Raw genomic sequence first — 22,786 nt, forward strand, 5'->3', positions numbered from 1 at the left:
AATGGCTGATGGCAACAACTGAGTACCTTTACACCACCATGAAGACTCAGAACATACATTTTTCTTGCTGAGGGTTCATAAGAAACTACATAAAGATAGAAAAGAACAAGGAAGTCATGTTCCACTGTGCAGTCTGTGTGTGTGTGTGAACACAGTTGTTGAGAGGTCTTCTAACAAAATTAAACTAAGAGCTTTAACAACAACCTTACAATTTTAATTCTGACCCTTTTTTACATCAAATTTTCTCATTCCTCTTGTCTACATCTTAAATCAGTCCTTCATAAACATCATCCAGACATCGAAAATCAGAAGACTGGTCACAAAGTATAGTACTCAGATACCATTTCCTTTTTCTCATGTATTTTAAGCTTGTTTTACTTCTACAATTCAAGACTGCACACTAGTGATGTCTTCAAGCTTTTCATCTATAAACTTGAAAGCACAAACTATTTTATTTTTTTTTTTAATGAAAGCTGAAGGCTCTGTCCACCTCAAAACAAGGGCTGCCTCAACATGGATGGCTATGGTGAGTGGCCATGCTTTGCCAGGCCATTCTCTGCAGCATCCCTCAATGCGCTCCTGCTCAGTACCATGACTGTAGCCATGTTGGGCACCTCCACAAGGAGCGCAAAGGGGAGAGATGAGGGCTGGAAGAAAAAAAATCTCTTTGGATGTGAATGAGAGCCCTGAAGACTCATCTATTCACAGGTCTACAGATACTTTAGGAAAAAAAAAAGAAACTCATGTTGCTAGATGCAAAAGAAAACTGCAAGAACTGGCAAAACTAATAGAAGTAATATCATGGGCTAGAAAAGACACCATGCTACAAACAGGTCTAACTTTTGGCATTATTTTACTCTACAATGCTAGCCTTCACAAAGCTCTTTCACTTTCCGTCCAACCCTCTTCAAAATCTTCAAGTTGATTCACAGTACAGTCATTTTAACTCCTTCTTACCAATACTTCCTACCATAATACTCTATTTTGAAGGGTTTATCGTTCCACAGAAATGTTGATTCCAAAATCAATCTTTCAGAATGCCTTTTACTACCTATAATATCATCTTGCTAATCACCTGTCATGCCATTTTAAGCATTTACTTCTGCTATCCCACTTTTAGTGTTAACATGTGCTATTAATAATTGTACTTTTTAACACTTCTGCCCACAAGCTATCACTAATAGCTTTCAGAGCTAGTAGAAAAATAAAAAGACCTCTCAGGGGGTACAATTATAATTTTAACTACCCAGTACATCATAGCAAAGGAATCAGTGTTCTGAAAAATCCACAGGAAAATATAAGTTAATACCAAAAGCTGACTCAAAAACTCAACTGGGCTAGCTAGCATTTTTGTTCATGAAAACGCATTTGCCTAATGGTATATAAAAATTCTGTCACACTGTCCTTTGCTGAGCTACTGTTTTGCAAAGAAAACATTTGTAATAATCACAGGTTTTGAAAATATGGTAAATGGATTTCAAGTTGAATGAAGTTAAGTACAAAAAACATTGCACTTAAAGAAATTTTTAGACTTACTGAGTCACTTTTATGGTAGTAAACTACTACATCTTATAAATGTATTTGTCAACTTCATATCTTTCCTCTTCAGAACACAATGGCAAATTTTGCCTGATTCCAACATCTGACATTTAAAGACAAATGCGAAGATGTACACCCTACATGCCATGCATTATAAAATCAACAGCAGTTGGAATTGAAGATGATACTGAGCGTAGAGAGATAGCAAAAGCAAGATTACCAGAACCAAAATGCCACATAATAAACCTGTAATGTTAAGTCTATTAGATGACAATTGAAGAAAATAAAATTCACTTTCAACATTAGTCCATTCAATTAGGAGAATCACATCCTAGGATTTACAAGATTTACTGTCCTCACAATTGTGTTTTGTTGTTTTTTTAGTAACACTTTCACTGTTGCAAAATCAAACAAATGGCAAGGTATCTAATGTCGGTAACATATTTTGCAGTAAAAAATAAGAAAGTACTCATCAAAAATTACATTTTGTGTTATATATGCACCTAGCACATCTGCTGTGCCACAGTGACAGATGTTTATTACTATGGATATCTAATCATATTGCTAGATTGCTAATGGCTCAGTAATTCATCTTCTAAATACTCCACAAGTTTTTGATTATATGTTGAACCAGTTATCAAAATATTTCCCAATAATTATTTTTTTTTGCATCTCCATGGCTTCAGAAAAGCAGCATTATTTTGCAGTTTTGTTTCAGAAATCACTATAAAGTTCTATCACAGCAACTCCTATAAGGAGTCTTGTTTATACATATGCTTATGTATGCTGTATGGAAGACCTGAAGAAATTTCTTTTAACATGACATCCAATATGAAAATCATCTAAAATTGATGGAAATGTGTTTTGATACGAGAGCGATCCCTTGAAAAAATATTTTCTGTGGTAAGTCTGGTGACCATCGAATAGGTGACTCAGCTCCACTCTCTCAGTTATGCTCAGGAAGATCAAATCCTAAATATTATCTTCTTGTGCACTAGCACACCCACAATTTTTATTCCTTGATACCTGCAACCTGAGTACTGTACTTTACTCCCACAAAAAAGTACCTGCCTTGAAAATGCTATGCAAAGAGGAAACTAATCTCAGATTTTCAGAATAAATAAATACTTTGCATAATGGGGATAAAAAACAGTTTTAGAAACAGACTGTATTTTTTTCTTTGTACTTTTCTTGCAGCAATTTGATAGTTGCACTTTTCATGCTTGTAAGAAAATGTAAGCAAACACATTCTCATTTGTACTGTTGACTCTCAGAGTTATGAACGGCTCCACAGCACGGAAGGGAAATGCTCACTATGTTCCCATTCTCCAAAATCTCCCACTTTCTTGATGGGCTCTCCTTGGCACTCAAACTACTTACGTAAACAGAGTGTAACACAGAGAGAGTGTGAATGAAATGTTTGTGCTGTCAGCCTTAGGCATTCAAATATCATGAGGTAGGATCCAAAATATCACAAAACTGGAATAAAATACCAGGTTATTTTAAATAATAAATCTCAAGTTCTTTGTATTTGCTTTGTTTCTATGCCTTCAGGGGTCACATTTCCAGGATTTGCTCAATAGCCATGAAACATGCTGGTGATGAATTTCACTTACAATAACGTAACTCAAGTGTCAAGATATGAAGTAATATGCAACGACAGATTTCTAACAAAAGTATGAGTTGTCAACACTGGCTGTTTGAGCCCAAGAAGACAGCACTTAAAACATGGAAGGTCTTAATCCCTATTCTACTCATCAGACATCAGCAAGAAAGCTCTCTTGCAGCCACATGGAACTGAGAGTTAAGTGGCAGACTGAGAGATGGACATGGTTGGTCACTGCCTAGAATCCATGATGAGCACCAAAAAAATGAACAGAGAGGAAAGACATGAAAAAGATTATTAACACTGGTGCTTCCTGCTAGAATGCACACCCTCTGGCAGATAGTTGTCTGCTGATAGTTTTGCACAAAGCTGCTTAGCTCATTTTGTGTTTCTTTTCATCTTAAGGAATTTGCAATAGATGGGCAATAGAGAGAATTCATCATTCCTGTTGCAGAAGCCCTCTTGCAGAATGCTGTGAAGAAGGGATTTCCTTCCCTGAAGCAATGGAAGTACTCACCTGCTGAACTGTTTGGCTGCAGAGACTGAACTAGAGCCAGAATTTGGGTCTTAAATAGGTCATTCCTTACTGTTGCGAACTGCCCTGTGCAACCTCTGTAAGACAGGTCAGTCCTGGTTACAGTAATAATACACTCCAAAGGTTTTCTTAACAACCAAAAAGGCAAAGGAATTTTCTTCTCTGAATGGACACAGTTCCTACAAAAAAATATATTCAACACAATTCAACAGGACACGTTACTTACTTGCCATTGGCAACCATCACTGTCACTTCCCTATGTCAAGATAAGAGCTCTGGAAAAGCTGCTCTGCACAGGCTCTGTGGTGTAAGAGACTTTTAAATTGTGTCACAGTAAATAAAATTTCCTAGGACAGAACAGGAAAACTACCTTCTGGGAGTGTTTCAGTTGAATACAACATACCAAAGAGAGTAAGATGATAGGCCTGAGTAAAAATGACAAATTCTTAAGCTATTTTTTCATCAGAACTAAACTATACTTTATTCTAAGCCCTAAAACTATAGCTGTAACTTGTTTTGCCACTCAACAGGACTTACATTTGAAGAGAACTTCTGGAATTCAGAAATTCTGGAATAAGTTGCAGCACAGAGAGCTTGTTGTTCACTGAAATCCTGATGGAATCCTGAGGATTTCTGCTCTGCAGCTTGTGCTGTATCTCAGGCCATGATAATTCTTTCCATATTAATAAGTCTGCGGTATTGATGAGAAAAGCTGCTTTTATCACAGTTAAGCAAACCATTAAACATACTTACATATTTCTCTTTAAATTTATAATGGTCATCACATTGTATGAGCAGAATTATGTGTCTATATAGCTTTTTAGCAGGGCTTGTCCTAGATTTGGTTAGGAAGACACGTCTCTTGAATTTTTTAAAGTACTAGTGATGAAACACCACACAATATAACTGAAAGGGAAACACAAAATGTAGGCTCCACACTGCAGCGAAGATGTAAAGGAGAAGAATGGCCACTCAGTAGGGACTTCCTTTTAGAGTATTTTCACAATAATTCTTCCTTCCTCTCACTGCTTGCTTTGTCTATCCCTCAGAAGCTAATGTGAGACCTTATCTGAGTGGCTCTAACTTGGGAATGTGTGAGGGCAAGGAAGTCATTTGTATTCCTACTCCCAACAACTGTCTGTTCTTCAAGCACAACTTACACTTCACCTGAGATCCACTGAAAAAGCTTTATGATTATCATGGGGCCTCAGAGTCTGCTATATTTTAGAGAAGAACTGCTCCCAGAAAGAATTTGGTGATCTATGCTGAAAGCGTCCCTTGAGAAAAAACATAAACAAATTTCACAGTTTAAAAAGGTATGAGTAAGAAAAGAAAGACAAGATTATCCAAGTAACTCAGTGACTCTCATTAATCTAGACTGAACTGCAAATCCCAGAAGAAAAATTATGACTTGTGTAAAGAAAAGCTGTAAAAGAAACACACATGAAAAACAGAATACTGGCAGAGATGAGCTGCAGTAATCAATCTGGCTATGACCACCATTTATAGCCACAATATATTATTTAGAAATACAAATGCTTTAGACACAGAAGGAAAATTAAAGGAAATGAACAGAGTGAACACTTGTAATATACCTTCCAAGAGCAGTAACTTCTCTGGCAGCAACTTTTTCCTGCCATATCCTGTGTTGTTCACCCAAGAGCAGCAGCCCTTGGTGTACCATAGCACCAAGTTCTGACAGTTGCTAGTAACAAATGCCCACCATGCAGTGCCTGCAGTTCATGCCTTCCTATATATGCACTGAGAAATCTTGTAGGTAAATCCCTCTTAGAATATTCATTTTATCCTCATCTGATACCTCTAACTGTCCCGCTTGAAAAGCAGTATAAACAGAGGCCAGACAGCATTAATGAAGAGATTCAAAACAGAGAAATGGAATCTTACATATTCCAGTATAATTAACTGGGAACTATGATCTATTTGTAACTGTTTAGCCAAAAACAAAAAAGTGTTATTTTGAGCAGAGCATTACAGTATGTCTAGCAATTACCACAAGACCATACATATAGAAGACACTTCAAACCTCTTCTGGCATTAAAACCAGTTGGCATTCAAACCAATGGAAACAACTCTGAAAATAAACCAGTACTTAATGATAAATATAAATGAAAGGCATTAGTGTGAATGGCCAAGAATTTCCTTAATTTTGACACTAGTTTATACAGCTTACCTTCAGCTCTAGGTAAAGACAGACAGACTAGTCTCAGGATAGCAAGAGAACAAGTGATAACCATCTGGGTGGATGTGGGAAACTGTCCTGAATGGAGAAAATCAAACAATAGATTCCTCTGCTTCCTCTTTCTCTGACACAACACTAATCAGAAGCACACTACCTGCAAGTATCCCAGAATATCATGTATTTCAAGGGTTAAGTACCCATGAAAGTGAGCTCACAGCCCCTTCTTCCCCTGACCCCCCACATCCCAACACCCAGCTGTTTAAGCCCTATTACTTGTCACCCAGGTACGAAGAGGGACACAACATTTGTGTCCTTGCAACAGTGACAGTGAACAACACTTTAGGTAAAATTTCAACGACTTTTACTATGTAAAGATAATTTTCTTCCCACCTACAAAAGATAAACAGAAAAGCAGTGAAATCCAGCTGTACAAAGGTTTACTATAGGCAATGTGAAGATGAGAATGTGTTCAGTTCCCTTACACGGTTCCAAATGGGTAACAGACCTCCTTTCATCTTTATCCCTTGCAGAAAGAACAACCAGACACACACCCTTCTTTAATACTTCAAGTTGAGGCTCTGAGTGCACCAAAGCCTAAAGTGGCTCCCTTTCAAATGGTTGCTACTTATCACGCCTGAGTTTGTCAGCTATTTAAACTATTTAAAATGTTTATCCGTCTTAGCATGGGATGCAACTCCTTCTTGCCCCTAATGTGATTACTGATCCACCATCCAATTGCCCTGTGCAAAGCGCTTCCTCTTAGGGCAGGCAGTAACTTCTAAGTGCTATTTCATTGCTCTGTAATGTGACTACACTGCCTTTTGATATACTTTCATTATTCAATCTATTCCACTGCCAGTGATGTTTATAGAAAAGAAAAATCAATATAGAGCAAACTGTTAAAAATGGGTAGCTATGCTCTATATTGGTCAGACTTCATAAACTGCTGTTCTTATCAGCCAACTTTGACATAAGCTTTTCTTCTATTTCTCCATCTCACGGAAGTGAATTTCTCCTTCCCCAAATAATCACCAAGAATTTTAAACAGCTATACTTGTGCTATCTGAATCGTGACTCTCAAGAAATGGTGTAAGGATCCCATTTTCACTGTTTTTTTACAGCTTTAGTTGTTTTATTTATTTTGCTCCTCAGTATGCTGAATACACATGGACTTCCCATAAATCTAACAACAACCTCAATGACAGTATCAGCTATTTCTTTTAGGGGAATAAATGAGGTGCAGACAGGGATTATCTCAATCATAATGAAGTAAGTATTACTAGAGCAAGTATATTTAAACAATAGCTTTTCAATAAGCTTACCGTGGATTGAAGATACCCTGCTAAGCTTTGAGACTCCGACTGTTCACTCTCACCTGTGCAGGTTATACCACACAGTGTCACCACTTTCCTCTGCCATCACAGATGACACAGAACTACTGGATGCGTTTGATCCACTACTTGCTGACATTAAGATGATCTTAATCATCTGATCTCCGATGATCTTAACAGTTCATGATTGAGACAAGTATGCAAAAATATAGTGCAAGAAGATCATACATTTGCGATCTATAATGCAGATATTTGAAGCAGACTTTTCCGCCTTTACTATCTTCTACAAGCCCAGGTTAACAGCCAGTTGCAATCTTTCAATAAAGAATTTACTGCTGTTGGGCATATGGTGAAGTACATGTATGTGACCTGGACATTCCAAAATACCTGTCACAATATTTACTCATATTAAGGTCACACACCCTCCATATCCCCAGATACCAACCTCTAAGCAGTCAAGTATCTGCTGCATTGCTATGAACACAGCCTCACTGAATAATGCCAACTGGTGGCCATCTGGCTTTCAGAAAGTCAAGCACTACAAGCCATTCCATCCAAATGCAAGCTTTGTCCACCATTTCCCATCTGACTTTCTTTCAAGCAAACCAGATGGTATGTCTCTACACAGAACTGAGGGCATGACAAGGGAAATGCCATCTTTATAATAAGAAAGCTGAAACCTGCTCTCAGCTGATGTCAGGCAGTCAGGAGTTTGTGGTATGGGCATGTCTCCCTCTGCCCTGCAGTGTTATGCCTCAAAGGTGTCAAGCATACAGTGGGACAGAGAAGCCAAACTGCCCACTGACTTTCACGAACAGTTGTACTACATCAGGATTGAGGTATACTGTAAGAATGAACGCCACGCCACTATCAGCAACATTTTAAGGAGAAAGAAATCTAATCCCCAGGAGTACCAAAACAAAAATCTCCAGTCAGTGGATAAAAAATGTGGTTAAAAATGCTGTATGCTGTTGAAGAAAGAAGTGCTGAAACTATTGCTAGGCTGTGTGAACCCCAAAAGGTCCTAGTTTAATTGAAAATGTTTGGAACAGTCTCCAATTCTATTTTTAGCAGAAAAACACAGCAGTTGAGTACTGTTTCTGCTGTTCAGCATGCTCCCAAGGTAAGCATTTCTGAACAGTTTTTCTCTTTAGTACGCATACTCAAAAAATGAAAATAAACTACAAAGATACTAAATAAAATGAAATGCACAGAAATTACAGTAAGAATGGGTGTAGCTCTGCAACTTCTTGAAACAGTTGTGTTTTACTGAATGCTGACCCTGTCCTAGCTTGACTCTTGGCCATAAAGAAAGCAGAAGTTCAAATGAAACACTGTCTTGTGGACTGATCATTCAGAAGAAAGCAGACATTTGGTATGGTGCAGAGGGGGAGGAAGAAAGACTATAGATGAACTGGTTTTATGAAGATGAAGGCTGTGTCTCTCTGAAGCAAGCAAGGTTTCATCTGCATATTGATGAGGGTGACTTTATTAAGTGCTTTGTGAAGTGCTTTATTAAGTCAAACAACTGGTCTATAATTCAGTTCAGGGAAGAGAGGAAAATAACAGTAAAACAATTGTTAAGAAGGACTTAGGTCATATATTCAATGTTTTACCATGCTTCCTCTACCCGCCTTATAAATTATTTCTGCTATACAAAACAACCACATCCAGGCACGCAGTTTGTAGAAGCTCTAGCTGATTTGGATATGGCTGGGTACCCCCATAAAACCTGCTTTTTGGGTGCACACATTGGAAAATGTGGCTTACTCCATGAAAGACATTTTACAGTCTGATAAAGAAACCATGGAAAACATTTTGAAAATTCAAGTCCTTTCTACCTGGCACCATCTTTACTGAAAAATGAAATTCTGCATATTTTCATGATTTGAAAGTGTCTCTGCAAGAGTGGTTTGCCTGTTTTGTTCTTTGCTAGTTCGCAATGTCCACTGTGAAACACTAGAGCAAGAAAGTGCGTTCTCTCGACAACTGCATTCTAGTTAACCTGTTTTCTCCATGCCCCTACAGGCTTCTTCCTCTCTGGCTTTCTTTCTATCTTTCTTTTTCTTCTCCATCTACTAGCAGCTCATGCTTAAATCCCTTTCTGGGGGAGCTTCATGGTACTCTATAGTACAACAGCCATAACGAGGGAAAAAGCCCTACAAGAGTTTCCTATTCTCTTTATTTCTTCTATCCAAGACTGTGCAGGGAGGAGATAGTGATTGCTACTTTGGAAGGTATCTTTTAAGTTATTTCTGATAATATAGAACAGTGTGGAAGATTATTCTTTCCATTGTGTTGTGCATGCACCAACCTGCAGAGAAGCTGCAAGCTCTAGAAATACGAAGTTTGTAGCATTGCTTCTAAGGTTAAAGAGGAAAGATGGCACAGAAGTGCCCTTGCTGGAAGCCTTCCTCACTTCTTTTTTCACCAGACTGCCCACCTGCCTCCTCAGTACAATCGGAGCAGCAGTCTAGAAAGTATCACCACTTCACTAAATTTATCTCAGTCATGAGCAAACCTCTGAAGAGTATCTGCAAATTGTGGTGGCCGGCACTACGAAGTCTATGCAGCTTCAACAGCATTCCCTTCTACTTCATAAAATAACATCCAACCGATCTGTTTCTTTTTTATGTAACTATGTGCGGCTACTATTGGTCCTCTTTCTTTGAATGGTTAGTGTTGATTTTTATGTACCTCCAGAGGGTACTATCTGTACTATCAATTTTGCCAACTCCACTTTGACACTTAAACTCTATGCTTGTATTTCATAAACACCAGACAGATCAATAGTGCAGTAACTACATAAATCAGCTTTTTTCACCCCGGACAATAAGCAGTCAAGAGAAATGCTGGTGTACATCATACTCTGGATGTGACTGATCTCTTGTAGAAGTACGCAGCATTGAATCAGCAATGAATCCAGCAAAAAAAAGTCACTAATATTTTATGTCAACTTTCTGGTCATAATTAACTCACTGACGTGCCTACACTTCCAATGAAGGGGTTGATAACTGCAGAAGTTTCCAGTCTTTATTTCTTGGAAACCTTCCAAAGGCGTAGCTTCTAATTTCTGCTGATTAATTCAGAAAGAACCTGAACATATGGTGTTATAGCAAGAAATATATAGCATGTGCAAAATATAGCAAATAAATTCTGTAAAAAGAGGTCTACATTTTAAAGCGAAAAAGTTAGGACAGGTACTTTGCCTTTTTAATGCTGCTACTTTATTTCTCTAAGATACTTTTCTGGGCGTTCTTTTCTAACAACAGCTTGAGCAAAATAAATAGAAAAGCAAGTCTTGCATCAAGCCTCAAAGTACAAAAACTAGGCTGACTAATGTGCCAACTGGAGAACGCTACAAAAACCACCACATCCCTAAACATTATCACATGTACAGCAAACTGTAGTATGTCACGGATCACATCACATCTGGTTTGGACACCGTACTGTCGGCTTCCCCTGCTAGGAGAGCCTGAGCCATCAGAATAGACTCAGAAAAGTGACAGGAGAAACAACAATCCTCAGCTGCAGCTGTCATAGCCCTGAGTGCACCAAAAAGGCCTTAATAGTCTTGAACAACCTCACCTGAGGCCCCCTCCCACAGACTCCACCCACTGGCTCAGAAGCTCTATTTAAGCCCTGTCCTACCCTCACCTTCCCTCTCTGTCCCTGACCTGGCCTGCATTTATAGGTATGTCTGCCTCTGGCTCTGTTTCTAGTTCTATCCTCAACAGGCTTTGGACCTATATTGCTAGTGTCTTATTTCTTGGATAGACCTCATGCATGTGCTGTACCTTGGCTTTGGGAGATTCCCTCTTTGGATAAATTAGACCTGCTTTATCACCTTCCTCATCTAGGACTGCTGATGGATCTTGTTATAAGTACCCTGTGCTGACTGTTGTGTTTAGATGCTGTAGAACTCCTCTGGTCAGTGAAAGCTCTGCAAGCACTGGGATTGCTTTTGGATCCAGGCTTGCCTCCCTTAGGAAGCAACTGGCTCTTGCTATTCCCTGGCAGTAGCCTTTATCCTTATAGCCTCAGGGTCTCACTCCTGCTGCCTCAAGGACGATGAAGAAGATGACCATGGGTGGAAATTCAGCAGTCTGACTCAAACTGCTGGCTGGCCCTGCAGAAGCCTGGAACTGAGCAGGTAACTCTAAGCCCTGCATGATGGCTGCATGGCACCTTTGGGGTGCTCTGCTCCTTGCTGGGGAGCCAACGTTGCTTCTGTCCATTCCTGTTGAATGGCAAAAATGCCTGCAGAATACAACCTAGACTGCTGTGAGGTGATACAGCTCTCACTCTTGTGCTGGTCCTTAATGCTGCTTGCACAGATACAGTTCTTCCTTGGTCTGTAAGCCCCAAGAGACTGCCCTGCTACAGGCTTCCCAGTTGGCTAAGATAAGTGGCTTGGAGGCTGTTAAATTACTGCCTGAACCCCCACTTGCTTGGGAGACTTCTGTTTCTGTTGGCAGGAGCTAGTACTTCAGGGTCCTGAACTCACTTTGCAGCTTGAGTACAGTAGTCCATAAAGCTAAAAGGTGAAAGACAGAACTTTCTAGCACAAGAGATAATCACATTATCCTATTTTACTGAGAAGTTGTATTTGCTCTAATGTAGTTTCTCATTTCTAGTCCTGGGTGGATGTTAAGAAGGATAGACAAATTTGTCTTATTCATTATATTACTGTATTGAGTATGATCCTTGCTTTAAGATATGCTTTGCTATGCATGTGAGGCATGAACATTAGTTCCTCATTAACCTCCTGGCCTAGCCAATAAACACTTCTATCACATCACTTTTTTGCTTCATCAGTGCTAATGACTGTAGTACTGGTATCAAGAAGTACTAGGTACCCTGAAGTAAGTGCTAGACTATTTGTAAGATTACTGAAAGTGAAAGGAATTTGAGCTCTCCCAAAAGAACAGAGTGAAGAGAAACAGTTTTTAATTCTTACTGATTTCTAGAGGGCCCATTGTTCTCATAAAAGTATTAGTTACTTAGAGATACCAAGACAGAGGTCTTCAAATATTTTTCAAAATTCCCACTAGTATATTGCTTTCGTATACCTATACTATAGGACATACAGGAGATGTGACCTTAACAGGTCAGCAAAAACAATGGATTTATAGTATACAAGCACATTTTCCTGGTCTCAAATTTATAAAACTTAGTTTTGCTTTTTAAATAATGAGCCTTCTGAGTTTTACTATGTGGAGCATGTAATTGCACTAAGAATCTGTCTTCACAGCTCCCATACCTACAAGGAATTCTACGGCATAAAAGAAATGATTGAGAAATGGCTATGGACAGTCCAGCAGGGAGTCAACTAAACACTGCAAAAGCAAACATCACCAGAATTAAGCTGAAGAATTCTAGACTTCCAACCAGCTACCTAGCAGCACTCACTCCTTATGAATGCAATGTTATATCCATGCTATTGGGAAGGTAGTTAACTTTGAAATGCTTTCTTACTCAAAGACCAAGCATAGGCTTGGTGTAATTCCTGTTTCTACAAAATTTAAGAGCTTTCTATTTCAAATAGCAAATGACTTGTTTTCACTCAACATGACATTCTTTCAAAAGAATGCCTATTGGTATCTACAAAAAGCTCAAGTTGAGCTCTGTTAATTGCATCTACACCTGACTTCCTTGCATGGAAAATGCGAACTTACAAAATGGTTTGCAAGAACTGGCAATATAAAATGGAAACTAGGGTAGTTGCATGTCAAAATAAAATAGCTTTTGCTGCTTTTATAAAAACTGTGTAACCATTAAGCTTGATACTGTGAAGCATTACTTTCCTGTTTAGATTTACTTAAATCAAGATGAATAAATATAAAAATCTTTTTCTAGAAAAATAAACTCTTAATTCAATACCTGTCAAATGAAAAATTGTTAGAATTAGCAATTAGAGAAACAGTGAAATAATTCTACATGGTTACAATGTAGAAAGGTATATAGCTAAGTCAATGCAAGAAATTCAAAATAACAGAACATCTGCATTCTTTTTGCAGATCAGCTTGCATTTTCCCACTACAATTGCTTTCCCAGTGAACAATTTTAGGGGTAAAAGCTTATCCTTCCCATATTAGGGAGGAAAAATAACAAGATCAGCAAAATGCAGCTTCAATCAATAGTGATTTAGGAGTGCAACAGTTCTTGCAAATTTTATGTAATTAGCTTACCCCCAAACCAATATTTTCCATTAAAGCCTTACTTTGGAATTGTAACTTCACTCACAGATCAGTATTTTCTTTCCAGAACTAGAAGCATCACAGCATTGATCAGAATTCAGGAAAGACATAAGCAATTGCATATGCAGCAGTTTAATAACCAAGAGTTACTAGGTTATATTTTAATTTTGTAACTAATTTGAAAGTTAATAGCATTTAATAGCATTCACAGGGGAAGCTGAAGTACCTGCTGTATTTTAGAAACTTTTTATTTTGAGTAACGCATTAATAACTTCGAACTTTACAATCAAATTAAGAGACTAGAAGGGAACAGGATGTGTGATTAAATGTTCAAGAATGCAGAAGCTATACATCAGGTATCATTACAGCAACTGCTACTGACACTGTCCTGGACCCACTGGAGAACATCCTGTACACCTACAGCACAAAGGAATGGTCTCTGCCAAAGAGCTTGTAATGTAACAAGAAAGAACAGACAACTCCAAGCCAGTCTTCAAATCATCTTCAAAAAGGTAAAGAGAATCTGCAAAACTACAGGCAAAAGCCTTATCTCCATTCTGGGGAAAATTATGGAGCAAGTCCTTAAGGATGGAACACTGAGGACAGGAGTATGATAAGGCAGACAGCGCAGCTAAAACAAGCGGTCTGTCAAACCAACTGCCTTCTGTGATGAAATGGCTAATTCTGTGGATGTGGGGACAGCAGTAGATGTTGTTCACCTTCATTTTTAGCAATCTTACAGTATCCTTGCAGACAAATCAAAAGACTTGGCTAGACAGGTAGACTATGAAGTGGATGAAACTGGCTGAATTGTTGGTCTTGCAGCATAATGGTCTGAGTTAAACTTTGACTGATGGATTGTTTTAAGTGGTGCTTCTCAGGACTGACAGTGGGGCCAATACTGTTTAACACCTTTCTTAACAAGGTTAAGGTGACAGAACATGCCCTCAGAAGTCTGCAGGCAATACTGATTTGAGGTAGTGGTTGAAACTTGTGTGGTGGGGCTGCTGTTCAGAAGGATCTCAGCAAGAGAGCCTAGAGGAAGGGCAGGAGCACATGATGCATAGGACAGAGGCTGAGGGAACAAAGCTTGTTCAGCCTCAAGAAAAGAAGGCAAAAGAGACTAATCTGCATTCCCCTATCTAATGGGGAGGATATAGAGGAGATGGACCTTTTCCTCAGAGGTACACAGTTTAAAAAAATAATAATAAAAAAAAGTGAGGTATGTAGGACATAAACTGCAGCTAGAAAATTCCTGTTAGAAAAAGGGGACTTGCAAGGTTTTCCCAGAGAGGTTGGACAACATAGAATCTCCAGTCTCAGGAATTTTCAAAGCTTGACTGGATGTGCCCCTGAGGCAAATTGATCTAATGTAGCAATCAGTCTCTCTGAAAAAGCTGGGTAACCACCAGAGGTCCCTTCCAACCTCATTTCTTCTATAACCGGATAGGAACAAATGAATAAGCATCAAGATGAGACTGGACTGTGGGATAAGAAGTGAGACCAGCAAGCTAGAACACTTGCTGATCTCCAATCCTCAATAACCTGGAGCATTTCCATGAGGGATATGAATGAGAATAAGGAGCTTCACAAGTACAGCACAGAAAGGATGTATTTAAAAATGAAATCTTGCAGGTGGCAAAGGAATATGTATTTATTAGGGATGTTATGAGCTGACTGGAGACACTGTAGTGAGAGAGGTAAGAGGTGCACCAAAAGGTTTTGACAGTGAAGGCAGCTGGCTAGTTTGCAGGAAAGGTGAAAAAAGAACTGTAAAAAGGCTGTGTTTAAAGGAACAACAGAGAAAACATAACAGGAAGGAAGCTGCGTAAGTGGCAGAGGCATAAAATGCAGATTCAAAACAAAGTCAATGCATGTAAGCATGCATATGCAACTACCCCATTTCCTCCTTTGATGCTGACAGGAGCTTTGGTTTATCCTTTCCCTTTAGTATCTCTGGTCTCAGTGTGAGCAATGTTTAACAATTGCTTACTGAAGTTAGTTTACACATGGTTTAGATGCATTTTGTCATGTTAACGTTGCAGAGGAAAGCAAGCAATGTTGCATTCATTATTTTGGTCACTAGCTGCTCACTGTATTGTTTTATGAGTATTTAACACATTTTCTTAACCTGCAAATCAGCAAACAACATTGTATGTGTTATTCTTCTCACCTAACCCATTCTCTAGCTAAAGTCTTTATCCATTTAGAACCAGTTTTTCACAGTTCAGAAGTAAATTCTGACTTTAAAATTTCTAACAAATATATATAAAACATACCTGAATATTTTACTGTTTGTCAATTATGCATAGAACAGAAAAAAATCAAATCCATTCAACTTGCAAGTAAGTTGGATATCTAAATAACTTGACTATGGACTGAAAACCAAATTTTGTGTTTAGGGGGAAGAACAAAGCTTGGAACATTTGGTTTCAGCACTACATTCCCCAAGGTGACTGTCACTTTGAAATAGAGTTGTATGAAAGAACAAATATAGATGTCTTAAGAACTTAAAAAAAAATCTGTCAGAGGATGAATAATCAGCACTTTAAAAAAAACACTGCCTTTTAAGAAATTATAGTGAGCCCTAAAAAAAAATGAGACCACTAGAAAGCAAATGATATTTCTGATTTAAATGTTTGCTGGCATATGTCCTCAGGAAATACCTGAAACTCTACAACTAACATATCTGCAAGAGCATCCACGTGAATACCATCAATTATCACTCAACGATTATCACTCAAATGTCATATAAATAAAGATATAGTACCATGCATGAAATCCACTCAATCTTTTGAAGTGGGAGAGGATGATGTGTGGGATTTTTGCCTTCAAAATACCTTCAAAAATCCTCACTTATTTGTGAAACCTGAGTTTGTATACACCTTAGAAGCTCTGACATGCAAGAGGAATGAGCAACACCAGCTGATTCTGCATTATGTGATGTGATTTAACTTGATGTATCTCAACACTTCATCATGTATCTGAGGGACCATGTTTCTAGTGGAGGGGAACAACTGCCTGCGACTACTACTTAGTAGACATGCAGTTCTGGCAAGACAGCCAGTATCTTGCAAGTACTGCAAAATCTTAGTTAACATTTATGCTATTCCAGCTAATGCAATTCTATTGTTCATTTTAACAATAAAATCTTATCTGTTTAATCTACCATGTTGTACGAAGTAGATCCTACTGGTTCTGTTTATCAAAACAAGTATGATAAAACACATGCAAATATGTGCACACAACTAAATTATACTTGCTTTAGAAATGAATTCGTCATAAAGAACATCTTTATGCAATTAGTTCTGGTCAAAGTTAGCTTCAAGATAGAACCCTAAGAGAGTTCATCTACTTTGCCATCTAGCTGAGCGGTCCAAAGTAACTTTATGATGTCTCAGTGGGACAAAACTGCTTTTGACAAAACAACTTCTCATCTTTAGGTAATTTTTGATGAAATGCTTAAGTTTAAAGAGAGCTGTTTTTTTCCTCTTCTTATGATGCAAATATTAAGTGCCTGTGGACTCTCAAAAGGATCCCAAACTGCTTACTGAAATAATGATGAGCTCTGAATACTCTGATATGAGCAATGAGAGGGAATTTTTATATATACCCAAAGTAGAACTGTAGATTTAATGGCATCCAATCAGTTCAGGGGCTTTAGCAATGCAGGTACTATTACTGTATTAATAAGATGATATTAATAAATATGTATTGCCACATTGTTTGTCAGTGACAGACTAGGGGTGTCGGGGGGATGGGCAAGACAAGCTGGGTGGGGCTGAATGGAAATGATAGAAATCTGAGGGCTAAGAGGGGTGAGAAAAAGGTGAAGAGGTCAGTGGATTTGAGGGGGCAATGCAGGAGCTCCATAATATTTCAGGAAAGTCTAGCTGTTGAAGAGAAACTAGCAGGATCATGAGTAACTCTGAATTAGGACACCAGGAAGGGCAAAGAGTGAGATATGATGAGGAGCTGTGTGGATGAACTTGAATAGGAATGGAATCTTTTTTTTTTCTCTCCTTCTAGTCCTGTGGTCTCTTCAACTCCCAGTAAGTACAGAACTGGCATCCTACCCTCTTCTTAGGTCCCCTCTTTTGCTTTCCCAAGCAAACACTAGAGAGGGACAGCAGCTAAATTAACACTCAGGACTGTAGTTGTTAGCAGGTGTGGAGATTTGCTAGATTTGGCAGCTGCACTTGGGGTCTTAACCAAGACTACTATTGATTGAAAATGTTATGCTGGGTTGCAGTCTCTGTAAGTACTACAGGTATAAGCAGAATAAGATTTTGGCTTATAATAAGGATAACATGGGGACAGCTTGGGGGGGGAGGGTGATTTTGCTAGATTTGTTTTTTAAAGTAATGTTAATTTCCTTTATTTTGCTATCTTTACTATTTTTCTAGTATTAACTCTGACGTTAGTTGCCATTTAAAAAGACAAGTCTCAATTACCAATGGCAAGTGAGATGCATTTTGTGAAAAGCTTGCTGATAGTCGCACTTGCAAAACAGGCAGGGGTAAAATCGCGGTGACTATAGCTTACTGTTTGATGCCAGATGAAGTCTAGTAGAATAAACATTTTTATTTATCCAAAATATAGGTTAACTGTTCTGGATCTGCCCCTTACTGTTGCTATACCAAAGGTGACTGACAGTGCCTGAGAACACAGCTGGCTTTCTCACTTCCTTCCCGATGAACATCCAGGGATGAAGACTGCTGAGGCCACAGCAAGCACCAGCTTGTCTTAAGGTTTGAGCTCTCTAGTCTGCAATTCAAAGGTCTTGAGCACAGAAGACATAAAGGATTATGACATTTTGTGTTTGTTGCAGCGGATGCTACTCAGGTAAATAGTGGATTTCCCTTTTTTGTCATTTATTGTCTGAGTAGATTTATGTTTCCCTTCAAATGCACTACAAATCCTTCATTTTTATTTAATCTTGATGAGCGTCTTCCAAAGGTTTAGATTTTGGAGACTAGAGAATGTTTATCAGTTGCATCACAGGGAAGGGAAAGCAGCATTTCAGTTCTTTGTTCAGCTTTTGAAAGCATTGTTTCCTGGGTAAGGATGAGATTCAAGGGATTTGTAGTTTTTCCTTTTGGCCTTGTTAGATGACTTTATAATTAACATTTTTTTTTGTGCAAAGTCATTTTGAATTACTTAATTCTCCTCATGTGCAAGAGTCCTCCAGCATCTTACAGTACAGTGTGTGATAGGATGATGGCTGAAGACTTTAAGTGCTGGTAAGAGCTTGCTTGGTTTCACCTCTGTCCCTTTGTGGTCTCGAGTCTCTGACGTCTGAAATGCCAGAGGACAATGAGCAGGAATATCTTGAAAACTCAGTCTAGAATTTACCCCCTACCAGTTTCAAAGTAGGAGTCATTTGTTCTGGTTTGAGCTTCCACTTTTTCAGCAGAGACTGCTGTGTGGGAATGCGCTATTTTAAAGGAATAGCTTCTGCCTCTGCAGTGAATGAGTTTTCGTCCTTTAAATTGAAGATAGCTCTGTGACTGAGCTTTTAAGCAAACATAACTTATGGAAGTAATCTGTATAGACATAAAGCAGTCAATTAATTTAACTCACTGCTTTTATATATAGATTTTAATATTTGTGACATTGTTTCATTTTATTGATGGGTGATATCTAAATTGAAGAGAACAGACCAGAACTGGCCTCTGTGGAGGTAGACTTTTAAGGGTTATAAGAAGAGTCTAGTTTGGATTTGGGTTGTAGGATCTATCTGTAAGTGTCTCTGTGTACTGTACTGTAGTTTAAAATCTTGGCCTGTGAATCAGTTGGTTCACTCTAAACAAAAGAGTACTTGCTTACAAATATGAGACATTAAAGAAAATATAATTTAATGCAACAAAGAATTCTGACGTGCTTATATAACTACATTAGGGTTCAACAAGCTCATATGACTCAGAGTTGTCTTAAGAAAGGTCCATTAAAACTCTTTAAGCAGTTGATTCAAAGCTGTTGTATGACTTCTCAAGTTACTATTTTTCAAAGCTGCTTTTTACAGAAACTGAATGTGTTGCTAATAAACAGGTTTAGGTACATTATTGATCTAGAGTCCCAAATGCACGTATTTTTCTCTCAGTAAGAAAATACTTTGTTTTTTTCTAAGCTGTCCAACAATTCTCAAATAACATTATTGGTAAGGAACCTTGCAGTTCTTTTGAAATAACTGTTTATTTGTAAGTTTGTCCCAAATACAGGACTGAATTGTTTTTAAATACGTGGAAAAATGTGGAACAAAATTACCTCCAAAAGGACATCGGGTTAGGGAGATATGTATATGCTTCCTCTGGGAAGGTGTGGCTGCTATGCTGTAACCTCTATTCTGTGATTCCAGTGTTTTGGAGCGTGCAACAGGCAGAATGACTCAGAAGAGAACTGACTTGAAAACATACATGGACATAATCAAATACAGCTTTCTAACAGTTTGAGATGAAGTTATGTAAGGTACCAAAGTAAGACATTACTGCATACACAATATGGTAAGGACAGCTTGGCTTCTGTTACTAACAGTCCTAGAAACGTAACAATAGACTTGTTAGGATAGCCATACTCCAAAGAAGTTACAACTTATGCATCAAGCATGCAGGAAACGAGTATTTTGTATATACTTGCATTTCTCATACTATTGTCTAAACATCCATGAAGTAAAAAGATTAGTGTACTTCCTAAAATTGGGAAGAGAATCATCAAAATGCATCTTAAAATATTGTAGAGTTCCTTAATGTACTTTGAAGTAAAGAATAGGATTCCCCCTCTCTCATCCCAGTAGAATCCCAGTAGATTTTAGTTTTCCCCTCAGGTAAATTTTTCTACCAGTCTTCTCACAGTTCTCAGTGGATTCTCTGGTGATCTGCAACACTGAGCAAAAACTGCTCTTGGACTCAAAACTGCAAATTATGCTGTTTTCGACAGAGAGCCAAAAATGCAAAGTTAAGAACGTGAACTGGCCTTGTTAATCTTGATTAATATAAATCTAATAATTCAAAGAATTTGGTGAGAGGTGACTTCAATTGTAAATCCTGACTTGAGGGCAGAACATCTTCTTTTACAATGGTCTCAACTCAAATTGTATGCTGCAAAAAGAATAAAAGGAGTACAGAGTTCAACATACATTTTTTTGACTCTCTCACATGAAGGTGAATTTAAAATGGGCTACCACGATAAAATGCTACAATTGTCTTCCTGAGAACAGGCCTAAGCCCGATCTTGGCTTTGCTAGCTGTTTCAGCTCTATGCAACTCTTAATTTACACCTCTGAAGAATCTGTCCAAGAGGCTTAGATTTTTCTTCATATCTTGCATGAAGCGACTTATTTTATGAGACATGAAAGGTCTTGCAAGAGCGCTTGTGTTTTAAGGCCTTACCTGCCTATCAATAACAATGTTATTAATAACCGAATCTTTAAAAAAAAAAAAAAAGCACAACAACCAGTACTTACCTTTGGTATAACTCATTTGATGAACTTTACTGAACATATATTCAGTACAGGGCAGAAAAAGCTTCTGAACTTAAGATTGTTTCATATATACAGTTATTGCACAGAACATACTATCAAGAGAAAAATACCAGTTTTGAAAGCTGTCTACTGTAGGACATTTTGTTTTCCCAAGCTACATAAAGTAAAGTAGCATGATACAGTTCTGATGAAAGCAATAGCAGGCAATGCAATGTAAAATATGCATGACTCTGAATGTATACACCAGACATGCTCTGTCCAGTATGTTTTATGCATGACTAGAATATACTGCATGCTAGGCAGCATGGTATGGTACAAACAGAAGAGTAACAGACAGAAATACAGTATAAAATCAAGATGATTGTTTCTTTTTTTCTTTCATTGAGAGGAGAAATAAAGTGTTAAAAAATTAAAAATATTCCAACAAGCCAAATGAAAAACGACAGAAAAGATTTAAGGACAAGCATGGTTTAAAACTTCAAACCTCCCCTCCAACATTTCTGTGCTACCAGCTAGCATTGTAAAGCTAACTACGTTACCTTAGCCACTCAACTTTGTAAAGACACTGTCAACTGACATTAAAAACTTACTATTTCCTGTCATAACAATATGACAATGGCCTCCAAAATTTATAAGTACTGAAGAGCATTTTTTGCATAATTACCTTGTGAAGTCAGTCATCTCCATCATAATCACACACATCCTCTTGGCCAAAACAATGATGTCATTGCTGGTATCGTCCCATATTTCAATCTCTGCATCAAGCTTACTCTTGACTTTTTTGAAGTCAGCCACTTGCTCAGCTATCTTTTCCTTTTCAGCCTCTGGCAGTTGAGTCATCTTAGCCTGAAATATAAAATAAATTTATTTGCTTAACTTCTGTTTGTCAGGGAGGGTTTTTTGTTTTTGCTGGTGGTGGTAGGTGTTTTTTTTTTTTTTTTAATTGCTGGGTATTATTAAACACATACCTGTAACATGCTGTGGCCTGAGCCAACTGTTCCAGCCTGAGCACCTTTGAATTTCAAAATCATTACACTACCATTAGGTTGGTAGAATGCGAACAGTGCTGTCCCATGAAACCATTAGTATTAATGTAGTCAGAGAAACAAGAAAAAATTCTTCCAAACAGCCTTTGTAAAATATGACTGACAGATTATCCTTTTACTGTGAATGAGAAGCCTAGTTTGTTTGTTTTTTAAGTATGATATATATGCAGGTTATAAATTCAATATATTTTCAGATAGAGGAGTACAAAGAAAAAGGTTTAACAGTCCTAAAACTTTCAAGTGTGCTTGCCCTCTCTTCTGAGAAGGTTTCCCAGGGTCATTTTAAGAACTGGTGAAGATTTGCTTGTTCAAATCTGCATCTTCTGTCTTTGAAGAAGATAAAGAAACAGATTAACACATTAGAAAATCAGCACAGGACTAAAGTTACCAAACAAGTACCTTGAATGCCAACAGGAAAATAAATATCCAGTGTTCAAATGCAGCCACAGTCAACATGGGCTCAGGTAGGACACAGCTCTGTACTAGGCTGCAGCTCTTGACTGGTATGTTTGCAAACATTCCACAAGCTAAAACTGTTTCAAATTAAGATTTAGTATAGCTAGAGAAGTGGTGTATTCTGTGCAATTTCAGACTATGGAATCATAACATACACTTAACACATGTATTCTTCCTATATTTAAGCATTATGTTTATTTTTAGAAGTACTCAATATATTAATACTGAAACAACTTCTAAAAATGCAGCATGGTGAGAATGGAAATACTTTCCCTAGTATTCTTCTTCGTAAGCAAGATTATCAGTTTGCACCAGACAAGGGTCAAATACATTTCCTGTTGTGACACACAGGCCAGGAAGCAGACAAAAATAATAGGTAGCCAAAACCAAAAC

The 22,786-nt window shown here is 38.0% G+C and overlaps 1 protein-coding gene and 1 long non-coding RNA gene across 13 annotated transcripts in view; one reads left to right on the top strand and one right to left on the bottom strand.

Moving 5' to 3' along the window:
• Positions 1–22,786, bottom strand: part of CTNNA3 (catenin alpha 3) — a 523,550-nt gene that overhangs the window by 77,159 nt on the left and 423,605 nt on the right. For 11 of the 12 annotated variants that reach the window (XR_005821804.1, XM_040564586.1, XM_040564587.1 and 8 more), the window contains one exon: positions 21,556–21,737. Coding sequence is in view for 10 of the 12 variants with exons in the window: in XM_040564586.1 (XP_040420520.1) it covers positions 21,556–21,737 (182 nt within the window). In the remaining 2 variants the exon portion in view is untranslated. Of the gene's footprint in view, positions 1–21,555; positions 21,738–22,786 lie in introns of those variants that run through there. The other variant, XR_005821805.1, reaches the window with a different exon arrangement.
• LOC121073578 lies at positions 10,884–14,435 on the top strand. Its single transcript, XR_005821819.1, has 3 exons — positions 10,884–10,905; positions 11,250–11,364; positions 12,466–14,435. It is a non-coding gene; the product is annotated as an uncharacterized LOC121073578 (long non-coding RNA).

This window comes from Cygnus olor, chromosome 7 (genome assembly GCF_009769625.2).
Source record: "Cygnus olor isolate bCygOlo1 chromosome 7, bCygOlo1.pri.v2, whole genome shotgun sequence".
In the NCBI taxonomy this organism is placed as follows: domain Eukaryota; kingdom Metazoa; phylum Chordata; class Aves; order Anseriformes; family Anatidae; genus Cygnus; species Cygnus olor.